The sequence below is a fragment of the Sminthopsis crassicaudata genome, chromosome X (assembly GCF_048593235.1).
Source record: "Sminthopsis crassicaudata isolate SCR6 chromosome X, ASM4859323v1, whole genome shotgun sequence".
In the NCBI taxonomy this organism is placed as follows: domain Eukaryota; kingdom Metazoa; phylum Chordata; class Mammalia; order Dasyuromorphia; family Dasyuridae; genus Sminthopsis; species Sminthopsis crassicaudata.
In genome coordinates this window covers 40,028,735-40,043,795 of record NC_133623.1, presented here as the reverse complement: position 1 = coordinate 40,043,795, position 15,061 = coordinate 40,028,735, and the positions used below count along the sequence as shown (strand labels likewise).

The 15,061-nt window shown below is 42.9% G+C and overlaps 1 protein-coding gene across 1 annotated transcript in view; it reads left to right on the top strand.

Moving 5' to 3' along the window:
* The window catches only part of F9 (coagulation factor IX), a 42,368-nt gene extending 29,538 nt beyond the window's left edge, over positions 1-12,830 (top strand). Inside the window, exons 7-8 of the mRNA XM_074277058.1 lie at positions 10,716-10,830; positions 12,052-12,830. Coding sequence (XP_074133159.1) covers positions 10,716-10,830; positions 12,052-12,599 — 663 coding nt within the window. The 3' untranslated portion in view covers positions 12,600-12,830. The remainder of the gene's footprint in view (positions 1-10,715; positions 10,831-12,051) is intronic.
* Positions 12,831-15,061: the final 2,231 nt, after the last annotated feature.

Genomic DNA, 15,061 nt, shown 5'->3' with positions numbered 1-15,061 from the left:
TTTGGTTGACCAAATAATATTAAAATATACCATAAAATATTATGGTATATTAATATTCTATCACATTCATATGCTGCAATTTGTTCAATCCTTCCCCAATTTCTAAGAGGCACTTGAGGACAGTTACCTAAGATTCTAATTCTTTGGCTTTGGTTTTTCCTTCTTTTAATCTTCCCTTCAGGATCAGGTTACAAATACAGAATGCTCTTCACTACATCATGCTGTACATAGGGTAAATGGAAGTGTACATGTGTTGCTATCTGCTTTTTTCTCCTTTTCTGTGACTTAACTGGCTATCCAGGGGGAAAAAGTGGCCTTTTCCTTTAGATTCTTATATCAGTCTTACCATGGATACAGCCTTGTATCTAGAAAAATAATCCTTAGCAAGTTGAGATATGTTTGTTCCCATTACCTCCTTTGACCAGGAGGGGTATTCACATTCTCCAATAGATCTTTCATTCATTGATCCAACAATTCATTCATTCATTCACCAAATAACTATTCCATATCTTCTATGTGTAGAGCCAGCTACTGTCCATGTTGAGTTAGAGGGACATCAAGAAGGTAAAGGGAGGTAAGCGTGCTTCTACAAGTAAAGGAAAAGGGGCAAAGTTGGAAGGATTCTTACCATTTCCAGCAGCAAGTCCTCACCCATTTGGATTCTTTGAGAAGCCAAGAACAGATCCACAAGGCTTTCCGGGGGTAGGATCCCATTCCTGAATGCCTTCATGTGCCACCAGGTCCAGGTTTATTCTTTGTGCTACCAAGAAAATTTTCCCGTTTCTTAGCCTCTGCCCTTGCTATTCTTCCAACCTGAGTCAGAGAACAAAGTTTGAGAGCAGGAACAGACATTACAGGTTATTGAGTCTAACTTCTTTATTTACCAAATGATGAAACTGAGCCCCAGAGAAGTTAAGGGACTTGCCCAGTGTCATAGAACTTATAAGCATCTGTGATAGATTAGAATTCAGATCTCCCTGACTCTGAGTCATTATTCTATTGACTGCACCTATTGACAAATTGTAGTCATCCATTGGATATGGAGGTTGACAGAGAGGGAAGAGTAGAGCATATCTCCTTTCTTCTGGTAACAACCATTTGATGGTCCTCAAAGAAAATCTTTCCAGTTGTGCTATAGTAGGGCATCTCTTCCTACTGACTTTACTTGGCTGTTACATCAGGCAGTTGAGAAATATTTATGAAGCACTTACTATGTGCCAGGTACAGTGCTAAACACTGAGGATATAAAGAAAGGCTAGAGACAGTCTTTGGCCTCAAGCAGCTTATGGTCTAATCCTTTGGATGCCTGCTGCTTCCCCCAGTAGAATGTAAGCTCTCTGAGATCAGGGACTGTTTCGATTTTGGTTCTGTATACTGGTATATAGTGAAGAGCCTGACACATAGTAGGACCTCATTAGAGATTTGTAGGGTTTCATTCATCACCAGAAAAAAAAAAGCCAGGGAAGAAGAGAAAAGAAGGAAAGAAAGGAAGAGGGGGGAAGGAGGCCAACCAATCCCACTGCAAGATTATTAGGCTTCAGTTTGAAAAAAAAATTACATTGCTGTATGCACCAAGCAGCCCAGGAAATGTAGCTCCCATTTGCTGGCTCAAAAGGACTTAAACTCAGTGGTTCTGAGCCCCAGAGTAACTCAGACCTGGCTGGAGCTAATTCTTTCCCAAACACTTTTCCAGGATGGCGTTCTCATGTCTTGAGAAAGCAGTGGATCTCTTGGCCAAGAACCTGTCCTTCCTACAAGGGGCAGACAGCCTGGGCTGCTAACACTGCTCAGAGGTCAGCTTTGAGTTTAACCAAAGCAGGATTTTATTCTAGCTACAATTCTTCTTCCTCCTGACCACCATGCTTTCCCACTTTTGCTCTGGAACCTCAATAACCTTGACAAAACATTCTGACTTCACCACTACTGCTGCTACTAGCCAAAGATTGTTTCCCATCCCTCCCTGCTGACAGGCAGACAGACATGGAAGAAGATGGGGAAGGAAGAAAGTGGAACTGTCCAAAGTACACTCAAGCTCACTTCTAGAGGTACATCAGGATACAATACAAAGAGGGTTTGGGCCAAGAGGACCGGGGTTTCAATCCTAAATCTGACACTCTACACTGTAACACTAGTTGTAAAACTGAGCAAGCCGCTTCCCTCTTGGAGCCTCAGTTTCCTCAACTATGGAAACTAAGATAATCATATTTGCATTGCCTACTGTACATCATAAGGCTCCTGAGAGAGAGAGTGGTTGGCAAACCTTAAAGTACTTTTAGAAGAAGTTATCATCCTTTCCTTTGCCTCCTAGTTGGGGAAAAAAGAAAAAAAAGAGGAAGAAGAAAGAAAAAGAAGGGAGAGAGAGAAGGGAATAGGTAGAGAACAAGTAGAAAAACCAGAGAGAAAAAGTCTGGAAAGATGTACATGAACTGATGCTAAATGAAGTAAGTAGAACCAGGAGAACACTATATATAGTAACGCAAGATTATGTGATCATCAACTGTGATGGACCTGGCTCTTCTCAGAAATGAAGTGATTCAAGGCAATTCCAATAGACTTGGGATGGAGAGAGCCTTCTGCACTCAGAGAGAGGACTGTGGGAATTGAATGTGGATCACAGCATAGGATTTTCACCTTTTTTGTTTGTGCTTGCTTATTTTTTCCTTTCTCATTTGTTCCCCTTTTGATCTGATTTTTCTTGTGCCAATGATAATTGTGGAAATATATTTAGAAGAAATGCACATGTTTAACCTATATCATATTGTTTGCTGTCTTGGAGAAAGAGGGAGAAAAAATGGAATACAGGGTTTTGCAAAGGTGAATGTTGAGAACTATCTTTGCATGTATTCGGGGAAATAAAATATTATTTTTAAAAAAGAAAGGATTACCAGAGAATGTATCAGAAGCCGAGCCAGAAACCTACTGGTTGTCCCTGGTGTGGCCCGACCCAGAGCCGAACACAATCCATCTAAAGGGCTCCAGTGGGACTATTATCTCCCTCAGTCTCAAAGCTCTTCCCTTCCTACTGCAGCCCAATATTTCATTAGCATTTTTGGCAAGCACATCATAATGTTGACTCACACAGAGCCTGCAGTCTGCTAACACCCCTAAATCTTTTCTCCTACGAATGGCTTCTGTTAAGCTGGACCGTTCAGATCCTAGACTTGTGCTGTTGAATTGCTTTCTTTCTTTTTTTAAATCTAAGTGCTAGGCTATACATCTGTCAAAATGGGACTTTGACCCTTCAGGCCAATCCATCCAAATCCCATGGAATGTTGAGTCCATCATTCAACGTAGTGGTGAGCCCTCCCTACTCTGTGTCATCTGCAAATATAATAATGGTACTTTCGATGCCTTTATCTAAGAGGCTGACAGTAAGTGCCTACTGGTGAGGCACTGCACTTCCTGGATTTTCCAATTGTTAGGACTTACTTGTTCCAGCCCCAACAAAATTATTTTGTATTCACCTGCATATGTATTTTTGACTTAATATATAAAAATGATTTCCCCTGAAAAGTCCCTAGAGGACAGGGATTGTTTCATTTTTGCTTTTGTGTCCCCAGGACTTAGGAAAGGGCATGATATGCAGCAGGTGCTTCCTAAGAGATTGTTCCTAGCGTAATGGGTTTATAGAAGCATGGAGTCAGTAAGGAGAACAGTAAGGACATGAATGTGGGCATCCACGTGAAATTATGACTTGAAATATGGTGAGAGTGAGATGTTCTCAAGAGATCCAAGCATCGTGATTCAGAGTCTGAAGGGGCCTGTCAAGTCCAACCCATACCTGAACAGCAATCTGCTCTTAAGTATGGACAATCAGGACCATCACGCCTTTCCTTGAAGACCTCGAGTGAGGTACCCATCACCTCTCGAGGCAGTCCCCTCCGGGTGTGGATGTTTCTAGTTGACAAGAAATCAAACCACAATCTGCTCTCTGCAATTCCTATCCACTCTTCTAGTTCCTAGCAGAGTAAGCCTAATTCTTCCTCCATTAGATAGTTGAAGGCAGGTATCATGTTCCCCTTGAGTCTTTCTAGTGTAATATTCTAGTATAAATACTCCCAATACCTTTAACTGGTCCTTAAGGACTCAGTGCCTTCCACCGATATGGTTGTCCTCCTTTGGATGTGCTATAACTTGCCAATATTGTTCCTAAAATGTGGCGATCAGAACTAGACATATTACAGACATTGTTTGAATAGGACAGAGTACTATTCCGTGGTCTATCTGTTTATCATCTCCCTAGACCCGAACTAGGGAGGTGACAGTTGGTGGTTCTCAATCTGGTCTAAAGGTGGCATTACCATTTTTGTCTGCCATATAAGGATTAATAACAAGAATAACTAGCATGTATGGAATGCTTTACGGTTTGCAAAGCACTTTACATGTTATCTCATTTGATCTTCACAATAATAATTGACTCATAATGAGACTGTAGCCTACTAAAAACTCAAAATATTTTTCAGACTAAATGCTATCTACTTGTGACTTCCCCTATCCTTTACATTTCTTTTTATCTCTATCTTTATTTGGTATTTCATTTCCCCCTGTTACATGTAAAAATAATTTTATATTCATTTTTAAAGCTTCAAGTTCTAGATTCTCTCCCTTCCTCCCTCCCCACCTGACCACCATTGAGAATGCAAGCAATTCAATATAGGTTATACATGTGGAGTCATGTGAAACATTTCCATAATAGTCATATTGTGAAAGAAAACACATACTAAAAAAAATTCTCAAGAAAAATAAAGAAAGCCTGCTTCAATCTGTACTGAAAGGCAATCAGTTCTTTCTCTGGGTATGGATAGCATTTTTCATCCTGAATCCTTCAGAGTAATCTTGGATTATTGTATTGCTGAGAATAGTGATGTCATTCACAGATGATCATCTTACAATGGTTGATTTTTTCTTTTCATATTCCAGGATGTAATTTTTGGGCCAGGTGACTGGACTTTGGCAAGAATAGTTCTATCTCTCTACTTACAATGGATATCTACTCCCTCTTGGCCATTTTGAATCTGTCTTTTTCAGTCTAAATACTATTCTTCTTGTCAGAGAAAAGCTAAATAAAAGAAGAATGTAGCAGATCTACTTGCCAGATTCCTTCATGTCATTCACCTTGAGCAATGGCTCTATCTTTTCTCTAAAGAGGCATCCAGTACAGCTGAAAAAGCATTGGCTTTGGAATTGGGAGACCTGAGTTCAAAATCTGACTCTATGACTTTGGTCAAATCACTTCCTCCTCTGGGCCTCCATTTTCTCTCCAATTTCCTTCCAGTACTAGATGTAGGATTCTTTTTGTTTTCCTTATAAAACTTAAAGATCCTTATCTGTTGTTCTCAGCTTTCCTCTCCAGCTTCATTTTCTACCCATCTTGAGCACTCCTGTCACAATTCTTATAGGATCATGATATTCATCTACACTCATCCAGGACCTGCCCTTGCTCTCACCTCCAAAGCATGTCTTTTTAAAAATGTGAGTTGATAAGTGAGTGAGCCATCATTCTAAAGACCCCCTTCCCCCATTTCCTCCTCATTGTATTTGCTTCTCTTTGGACAGCTAGGTGGCACTGTTGTGGATAGACTACCAGGCCTGAAGTCAAGAAAATCTGAATTCAGATTTGACTTCAGACACTTACTAGCTACGCTACCCTGGGCAAGTCACTTCACCCTGTTTGCCTTAATCCACTGGAAAAGGAAATGGCAAACTATTCCAGTATCTTTCTCAAGAAAACCCAATGGGCACTGTGATCCATGGGGTCCCCCAGAGTTGGACATGACTGGATAACAACAACAAAATCTCTAAAAGAAATGTCACATTTAATTAGGAATTCACAAATCACCAAACATCAACATGTTATCAATAGATAACAAAAAAGAGGATCTCCTACAAAGCCATGAAGCTCAATTACACAGGGTTTTTTTAAGTCTATTGAAACTTAACACAGTAGTAATAAAATTGTCCCATTTGTCCATATCCCTGAGAAACTAACTTCATTGGATTTCCTTAATCATCTGACCTATTTGAGTTTGTTAAACTTTTTATTAAAAATTTTTCAGAGCTAATTGAAGGAGAATTTCTGACAAAGATTCTTCTCAAAGTCAAGTGGTCCTTTCCATGTATTTGTTAAACATTCAATGATGCTCTTCCTTCTTTTCTCCTTTTTTTGAATGTGTCATTAGCAGCTAACCCTGATTCCTCATTAATGTATTCAGAATCTCATTCCAAAAGTTTTTCCAACTCTGGGATGGAAAAGTGTCCTGTATGTAGACAACTGAAGCTGCTTCTAAGGCTCCAAACAGAGGTTAAGGCACAGAGGTGGGACTTCAAGTCATGGGAGTGAATTAACTTGCTAAAGGAGCGTATGGAGAGAGAAGAGAAAGGGATGAGGGCAGATCCATAGGGAAGGTTCCTTTTAGGGAGTCAAGAACAGAACAATGAATCAGTTAAGGAAGCAGAGAAGGAATGGTTAGAGAGAGAGGAGGATCAGATAAGTGGAGTAGTTCTGAAGCCAAGGTAGGACAATGTATCCCAAAGGAAGGTGATCTTACCCATGTCAAATGCTACCCAGTGATAGAGGAGCATGAGAGGGGGGAAAGATCACTAGATTAAGAAGTCAGGAGGTCATCAGTGACCTTGGAGGGACATCAGTGACAAAGAATGGGGAAGTCAAACTGTTAAACAGAAGGAAGTTCCTTGGGGATACAGACAAGCAGGGCAGTTTGGCTACTACAGTGTTAAATTCCAGATAAACATTAAAAAAAACATACATAACCAAGCTTCACAGCTTTGGAGGAGATCCTTTTTTTGTAATATATTGATAACATGTTCATCTTTGGTGATTTGTCAATTCATAATTTAAGGAGGAAATTTCTTTGAAAGATTTTATTGTTGTTATCCAGTCACATCCGATTCTTAGTGACCCTGTAGACCATACTGCCCACAGGGTTTTCCTGTCAAACCCCTTGAGGTAGTTTGTCATTTCCTTCTTATGTAGAATAAAGCAAATAGAGGTCAAGTGGCTTGCTCAGGATCACACAGCTAGGCACCTTATGAAACAGGAACTGTTCATTGTATTTGTGCTCTGTCACAGAATAGGTACTTAATAAATACTTGTTGACTGAATGACAAATTATTTTAGAATTGTGTTCTGGGGAGGGAGAAAAAATACCTTTTCCCCAGAATGAGATTTTCTAGAATTCTAACATCTACTTCTACTCTTCAGCCTCAGAGGCAGTTAGTTGAAGACCCATTACTAATAAAGTTTGCAAAGTATTGTACACTTAAAAAAAAAAAAAAAAACTATGTGTAATAGAGGTTCCGAGCTGCCTCAGGCCTCAGAAATCTCCTAGCATAATGACAGAGACTGAGCATCCAGAATGAGGGAGGTGATGGTGTTACTGTCCCCTGCCCTGGTTAGACCAGATCTGCAGGGATGGCTTCAGTTCTGAGCAACACATTTCTGGAAGGACAGTAATCAAATGTTAATGACTCTTTCAAAAATTAGGTCATGAAAGAAGAGAGGGCCTGAGCTCTTCCCCACTCTTAAACGTTGAAAGTGGTCTTCAGATAAAATAGTTGGCTGTGAGATGTGCTGGGTCCTCCTTCCTTAGGGTCTGCCTAGCCACTTATCAGGTAAGTTTTAGCCAGGATATCTGTTCACATAGGAATAGGTTGGACTATAAGGCCTCTGCTGTGTCTCTGAGTCCTACCCCCACCAGGACCTGGGAGGATCAAGGAGATAATGTATGCAAAGTGCTTTGTAACCATAAAGGCCTGCATAAATGTGAATAATTGTTCTTATACTCCCTATCTCAGATGAAAATGGGTCACCTTTATTTGAAATGAAAATACTGTACTTACAATCTCCCCCCCACTCTCATGTCTTTCACTGTTATTTTTTACAAGAATATTTGTCCCTATTTTTAGAGTTGTTTCTGTTTGATGAAATATCCTTTGGTGATTGTTCAAGCTGAACAATGAATAACACAGCCTGAAATATTGGCATTTCCCCCAGAAGCCCCTGAAAATGATCCATGGTCCATGAATAGGTGGTGAATACCTGGAGGTGTGGAACAAGTTTCCTTCAGCCTATCATGCTGAGATATTTTAGTCTTGTTGGAGAGGAAAAGGAAAAAAAGGAGGGGGAAAGAAGAAGGGAGGGAGGGAGGGAGAGGGAGAGGGAGAGGGGGAGAGAGAGAGAGAGAGACAGAGACAGAGACAGAGAGACAGAGAGAGAGAGAGGCAGACAGAGACAGAGAGAGAGAGAGAGAGAGAGAGAGAGGAGAGAGACAGAGAGGGAGAGAGAGAGAGAGAGAGAGAGAGAGAGAGAGAGAGAGAGAGAGAGAGAGAGAGAGAGAGAGAGAGAGAGAGAGAGAGAAAGTCTTCCCTTCCAAAAGTGTTTCTTTAAAGAACAAAGGGATTGCCTGGGTCAGGAGAAGTCTGCCTGAAATGCTAATGCTATGCAACGGTATAAGGTAAAAAAGGTCTGGAGGAAAAAGCAGAAACTGCTTTTCTCTGGCTCATCAGGCCCATGTTTTGAGCAAAGAATTGCATCTCTGAACTAGTGTCATAGTCTCAAGGAGAAATGAATCAAAATGCCTTTCCAGAAATAGGCCCGTTCTCGTTTGGGGGGGGGTCCCCTCAAAGCCCAGCTCGCCAGAATTCTTCCCCCAACAGCAGCCGAAAAGCTGCTGCACATACTCCCACTATTATAGACCTACAGCTGGGAGGACCTTGGGGATCACCTGGTCCAAGCCCCTCACTTTCCAGGAGAGGAAAGGGAAATCCAGGGAAGGGTCCTGCCCAAGATCACACCCTTGAGACCTGGCCTTGTGTTCTGTGATTTTCCATCTGGTGCTCTTTCCATGACATCCCCACAAGCCCCTTGTTTGATGGCTGAGGGACAAAAGGACTCAGCTTAGAGCCCCCAGCTACCTTGCAGCACAGCCGGCCTTTTGATCTCCAGTTCCTGGCTCAGGATCCAGTTTAGCAACTTGGCTTTCTACTCCAGGGCCACGGTCTTAGTAAGTATCTCTCTGGGAGGGATGACCTTGAGGTACCTGGAAGAAACTTAGGTCAGGCCAAAGGGTGAAAAAATGGAAACAAGGGCCAGAGCTTGCCTCATGAAAGAGGAAAGGAGGAATTGATAACGCAGCTGGGAAAGCTCACCATTCACAGCTGATCCAATGGTGGCGGATCCCTGGGGATGACTGGTGACCATCAATCCAAAGAAAAAGGTTCTGGGGGCAGCCGGGGCAGATCCAGGGCCCCAGAAGGTAAAGGAAACAGCTTAAACGAGCACAAGCCCCATCCTCCTTTGGGGACCTCTGCCCAGAAAGGGCAAGAGACTAGAATGAGAGCCACCCTTTTCTACCTGCAGCCAGCTCTAGCCCCTTTGATTCCCTAGGAAAGGCAAGGTTCCTCCAGGGAAAGAGAAGAGGCAATGATTCAGAAAAAAAGAGGACCTGTACTTTTCTTATTGAAAATACTCATTGTCTCTTTTGCTGACCACCCACCCAAAAAGATCATGGGCTATTCTTTTTCAGTTACCCGCAAATCTTTACTTTAAGCAAAAAGCAAAACCTTACCGATTCCTGTGAGTCTGTGTTTGCATCCATGGGTCTGTTTAAACAAATGTTTATTGCGCCCTCTAGCGCTCAGAGCTTCCCACTTCTCTCCTGGTTGGGAGGCACTTTGTGAAATAGATGAAATGCGGGAAATTGCGCGAGAAAATGGAGAGAAGCAAATTTTCCCTTCTTACCTCCCCCCAAAGAAATCCACCATTTCTACAAAGTGGTGGACTCGCTCACTTGTTCCACAGAAGGGCTCTTCCCTTCCAAAAACTTCAGATCAGGGATTCTAAACACGGCGTCTGCAACCTTGTCCCTTTTTCTTGTTGTTTTTTTAACATTTTGATAAATGGATTTCAATAGCATTGGTTTCCTCTGGAAGTCAGTATATCTTATTTTTCTACATTTTAGAACATTATTCTCGAGAAGCAGTGCCTAAACTTCACTAGACAGCCAGAGATGTCGAGGAGACAAGAAAGTTTCAGGCCCCCCGCCTCACCCCACTCCAGGGCTTTGATGATTTTTCTGCTTGATTCCTGGGCCAAACTGGGACAAGGTGTCTCTTTCCTTTTAGCATGAACCTTACTTGGCTTGAGTAAGCTTGAAGTCAAGACACATCATTCCATGGGGAACTCCAGGGCCTGTGTTGCTTCCTGGAGGCACGGCCTGGTCAGGTCTAAAGAAGACTTGCTTAGGTTAAGCTTTTGAGACTATTCTGATTCACTCTAGGTTAAAGGAGACTCCAGGGGCCCTCCTAGACAGGAATAGAGCTCCCCAGTGTTTTCTTCCAGCAAAGAAGATGCCAATGTCTGTTAAACCAACGTGCTTGATGCTGGACTAGGATTTTTAAATCGTTTCTCCCACTGTCTGCCTCATTATCCCCATGGAACGATTCAGGACCCAACCAACTCAGACTCCCTAAGGAAAAAGGTCCCAAACAATCAAGGATGTCAATCTTTCTGCTTCACCATGGCTGGTATTCAGCCCTTCACCTGTCTCCTTACCTCCAAATCCTTTTCCATTTTGTCTGGAAACTGTCCCTTTAATTCTCAATGGAGCCGAGAAAAATTGAATTTTGTTCCTGTTTTCCAGCTTGTCCTCAGTGCAGAATGACATCAGAAAACCCTGGTACTTTTCCTTCCACAGGTCATTTTGAATGGAAAGGTTAAAGGGTTCTGTGGTGGCTCCATCATCAATGAGAAATGGGTCATAACTGCAGCCCATTGCATTGAACCTGATAATGAAATCACTGTCGTTGCAGGTAAGCAAAATAGAGCTTTGAACCATTACCCACTGAGAGAGATGTTGATATTCACAGAAGGGATTATGGAAAATATCACGTGGCATTTTATGGTTGTCCCAAAGGTGAATAAGCTATTTCCACAGGGATTAACCTTGCCATCACTGAATATATTCAAGTGAAAGCTAAATGGTCTCACAGTCAGGACATCATAGAGGGACTGAGATGGCTGTAGAAGGACTGAGATGACCATAGAGGGGCTGTTCCTCTGTGAGAGCACCAAGACTTCAATGAGAAAGAAGCACTACCTTCAAATTAGCATTTAGCCTGAAAAATAGGGACCACTCCTCCCACCACTTGCCAATTAGATGGAAACATAGAGTTGCAGCAGAAGAAACTTAAGAACTTGTAGATAGCTAGGGCTGGAAGGTCCTTTGGAGATCATGTGACTTGGCTCCTGGTTGTTCTTCCTGTGGGATCAATTGGTATAGGATATGAATCTTTGGAGACCATAACGAGGTGCATGGCACTGGGTGCTCTGTAGGAGATAGGGGAGCTCTTTCTTTAGGAGACAGGATAGCAGAGGGGAAGAATTGTTTCTTTAAGTGAGAAGGTGATATCAAGCAAAGCTTCTTGAACTGTGGGTCACCCCATATACTGCATAACAATGTGTGGGTCATGAAATTGTGATTTTTTTTATCAGTAAATGTTTGATTTGCATACCTATTTTATATATCTGTATACCCAGGGTTACATAAAAATTTCTCAGATGGAAAGGGGTCGCAAATAGAGAGAGAAAGTTTCCGAAGCCCTGATATGGAGGAGTGCTGGAGTGGTACCAAGGAAGAAATACTGGTTTTAAAGTCAGAGAGAACCTGGAGTCTAATTTTCTGCCCACATGATCTTGGGAAAGTCTTGACTTCTTCAATCTCAGTTCTGCATCCATAAAATAAGAGGAGAGGGGGAATTGGACTATATGGACTCTGAGGGCCCTTTCAGCTTTAAATCTTGAGCCTGTATGTTGAGAGACCTTAATTCTGAGCCCTTATGATGTAGGTGGCCTTAGATAACTCATGTGCCCTGAGTCTCAATTTCTTCACCTGCAAAAGGAGAATAACTATTTTCCCCATTCCTTCATAGGGTCATTGTGGGAAGATGTTGTGGAAGATTCAGGACTCTGAGAAATGTAAATGATGAGGTGAAATCCTAAGTGCTAAAGGGTGCCATGTTTTCTTCTCCCAGGTGAGCATGACACGGAAACCATAGAAGGTACCGAGCAGATGCGCCGTGTAATAAGAGTCATTCCTCACCACACCTACAATGCCTCCAAAAGCATGTACAGCAATGATATCGCCCTTCTGGAGCTCGAGGAGCCCTTGAAGCTGAACGAGTATGTGACCCCGATCTGCATTGCCGATAGAAAGTACACCAACTTATTCCTCAAGTTTGGAAAGGGCACTGTGAGTGGCTGGGGCAAGGTCTTCCACAAAGGTCGGTCAGCCTCGATCCTCCAGTTCCTGACAGTTCCCTTCGTGGACAGAGCCACGTGCTTGCGCTCTACCACAGTCACCATCGAAAACAACATGTTCTGTGCCGGCTATCCCCAGGGTGGAAAAGATTCCTGCCAGGGAGACAGTGGGGGGCCCCATACCATAGAAGTGGAGGGCACCAACTTCCTTACTGGCATCATCAGCTGGGGAGAAAGATGTGCTGTCAAAGGCAAGTATGGCATCTATACGAAGGTCTCCAGCTTTGTCAAATGGATTAAAGAGAACACAAGGTACACCTAAGCCAGACTGGCATTGTCCCCTTTTGGGAATGTTGCTTGTCATTTGGGACTGAGAAAAGAGATGGGGATGGCTATGTTACTAATCAATTTCCTATCAACTATTGGATATGAATGTGTGTTATCTTCCAATACTGCTACTTCCTTGTGAACAGAGAGAATTCTGGGTGGAACTCAGACTACATCAGTTTGTATATACAAGAGGGGAAACAATGACTGAATAAATATTATGCTGTGACATCGTGATCAGTCCCATAAGATCAGCTCCTACCCAAACCAAGTCTGGCTTCCTAACCTCATCTGTCTCTGATCCCTCTTCCTGCTACCATCCCTTTGTTCCCACTGCATCTCTTCTCCCTCGAATTTCCTTTCCCTACTCAACCCATCTTCCTTTGTAGCTCCTTCCTTGGCTACTCTCCCACCCCATCCCCAGATACTCAAGGCTCTGGGTCTGTCATCACTAAAAGCACCCCATAACTCCAGTCCTTTCCTGTTCTTCTCACTCTACAACCAATGTTACCGGTTCAACTGTGCAGCCTCCTCTACTGTTTTGTAAATGGTGGCCTCCTCTACCTATATGTCAAGGCAGCTCCATACTCTTAAAAGCATGATCACTTCCATAATAAGTGCTCACTGAGTGGCTTAGAAAATATCCAGATTCCTAAGGGCTAGCATGGACTGGAGAGAGCTCTCCAAGGTCTCTGCTTCTGTAGCCTGACCCTTTATTCCTGAATACATACTGTCTGGTCCCCTACACCTCCTCTCTAGCCCAGGCCCTCCATCACATGGGGCTAATCAGATAACTAAAGCCATTTACAGCAAGCCGGGTAGCCACCACTGATTGCTGCCTTTCTTTGGGCACATCCTGGCAGCTGCCATTTGGGTGCCGTCCCTGCTCATACAGGAGACTCAGGGTGAGGGAATAAGGGAGCATGAGGAGATTGCCATTATGGGATTTTGTTTTCAGAAAAATGCAAATCCAGCTGAAATGCATCAAGATGTATTTTTCTTTGTTATACTTAATAGTATTTTATTTTTCCAAATGCATGTAAAAATAGTTTTCAACATTCATTTTCCTAAGATTTTGATTTCCAAATTTCCCCCCTCCCTCTTTTATCTACCCCTTCCCCAAGATAGCAAGCAATCTGACATAGATTATACATGTGCAATCATGTCAAACATTGCCATAATAGTCATGAAAAAAAGTTGTAAGTATATTAAGGACCCAGAAAGGGGTCAAACCCTGGCAAGCTAAAGCAGCCCAGCTTTCCCCAGTGCCAGTCTGCTCATAGTGGATACTGGTATTGCGAGTCCTCAAAAACCTGCTTGGAAACACACCTGCCACTCTCAGGGAAAATATCCTAGGAAGCAAGAGTAGGCATTTCCAAAGGGCAGGGCCTTTTCCAGATATTGCCCTTGTATCCAGGCACACCGAAGGCCCCCAAGAAATGCTCCTTGACTGATACTGCATGAGTTGTCAAGTCAAACCAGAGGTCCACATGAACCCCCACAGGCAGGGGGAACCAAATCTGGAGAGGTGGCAGAGTCTGGAACTGAGCAGGGAGGGATCCAAGCAGGACTGGAATCTGAGTTCAGCCTTAAGTTCCCTATGTAAACCAGAACAGAATGTCAACCCTCACCCTCGCTATGGAATCGATCCATCTAGTCTAATTACACGTGAGGTACTATGCTAGGTGCAGGGGATACAGAAACCAAATCTCCATCCTCAGGCAGCTCCTGTTCTCCTAGAGTGGAGATTCTTAAACAGTCATGACCTCTTCAGCAGTCTGGTGGAGCCTATGGACCTTTTCTCAGAAAAATGGTCTTCACAGTACCTGAAGGTTAGCAAAGTACTTTCTGGGTACTGTCTCATTAGAGCTTCACAAAAATCACCCTGGGAGATAGGTACTATTATTATCCCCATTTTATAGATGAGGAAACTGAGGCAAAGAGGATGAAGTGATTTGCCCAAGGTTGCACAGCTAGTAAGTGGCTGAGGTCAGATTTGAACCTAGGCGTTCTTGATGTCAGGCTCAGCACTCTGTGTGCTCTCTCTCTTGAATCATCTACCATAGAGGGAGAACTGGAAAATGTTACAGAGGAAACCAAAGATCCAGGTTTCCCAAAGCAAAATATTGACTCCCTTGGGTTGTAGACGTATGTTCAGTCAATATTCCACCATTTCATTGGACATCTGGAGTCTCCTCCACTCTTTGAACCTCATTATGATGATCAACTGTCCCAGAAGCAGGCCTCTGATGGGCCCCCCCAAACCAAGAGCTCAGGTCCTTGGAATCAAGGCTCATTAGGACCTGGCACACAGAGACTACAGGATTGTGCTTAATGTCATGAGACCCTGGCTTCAAACGACCTCTCGGCCTCAATTTCTTTCAATGGAAAACAGAATGAAAACTATCCATAGCACCTACTGAAGTAGGGTTGTCACTGAGCTCAAATGAGATCCTT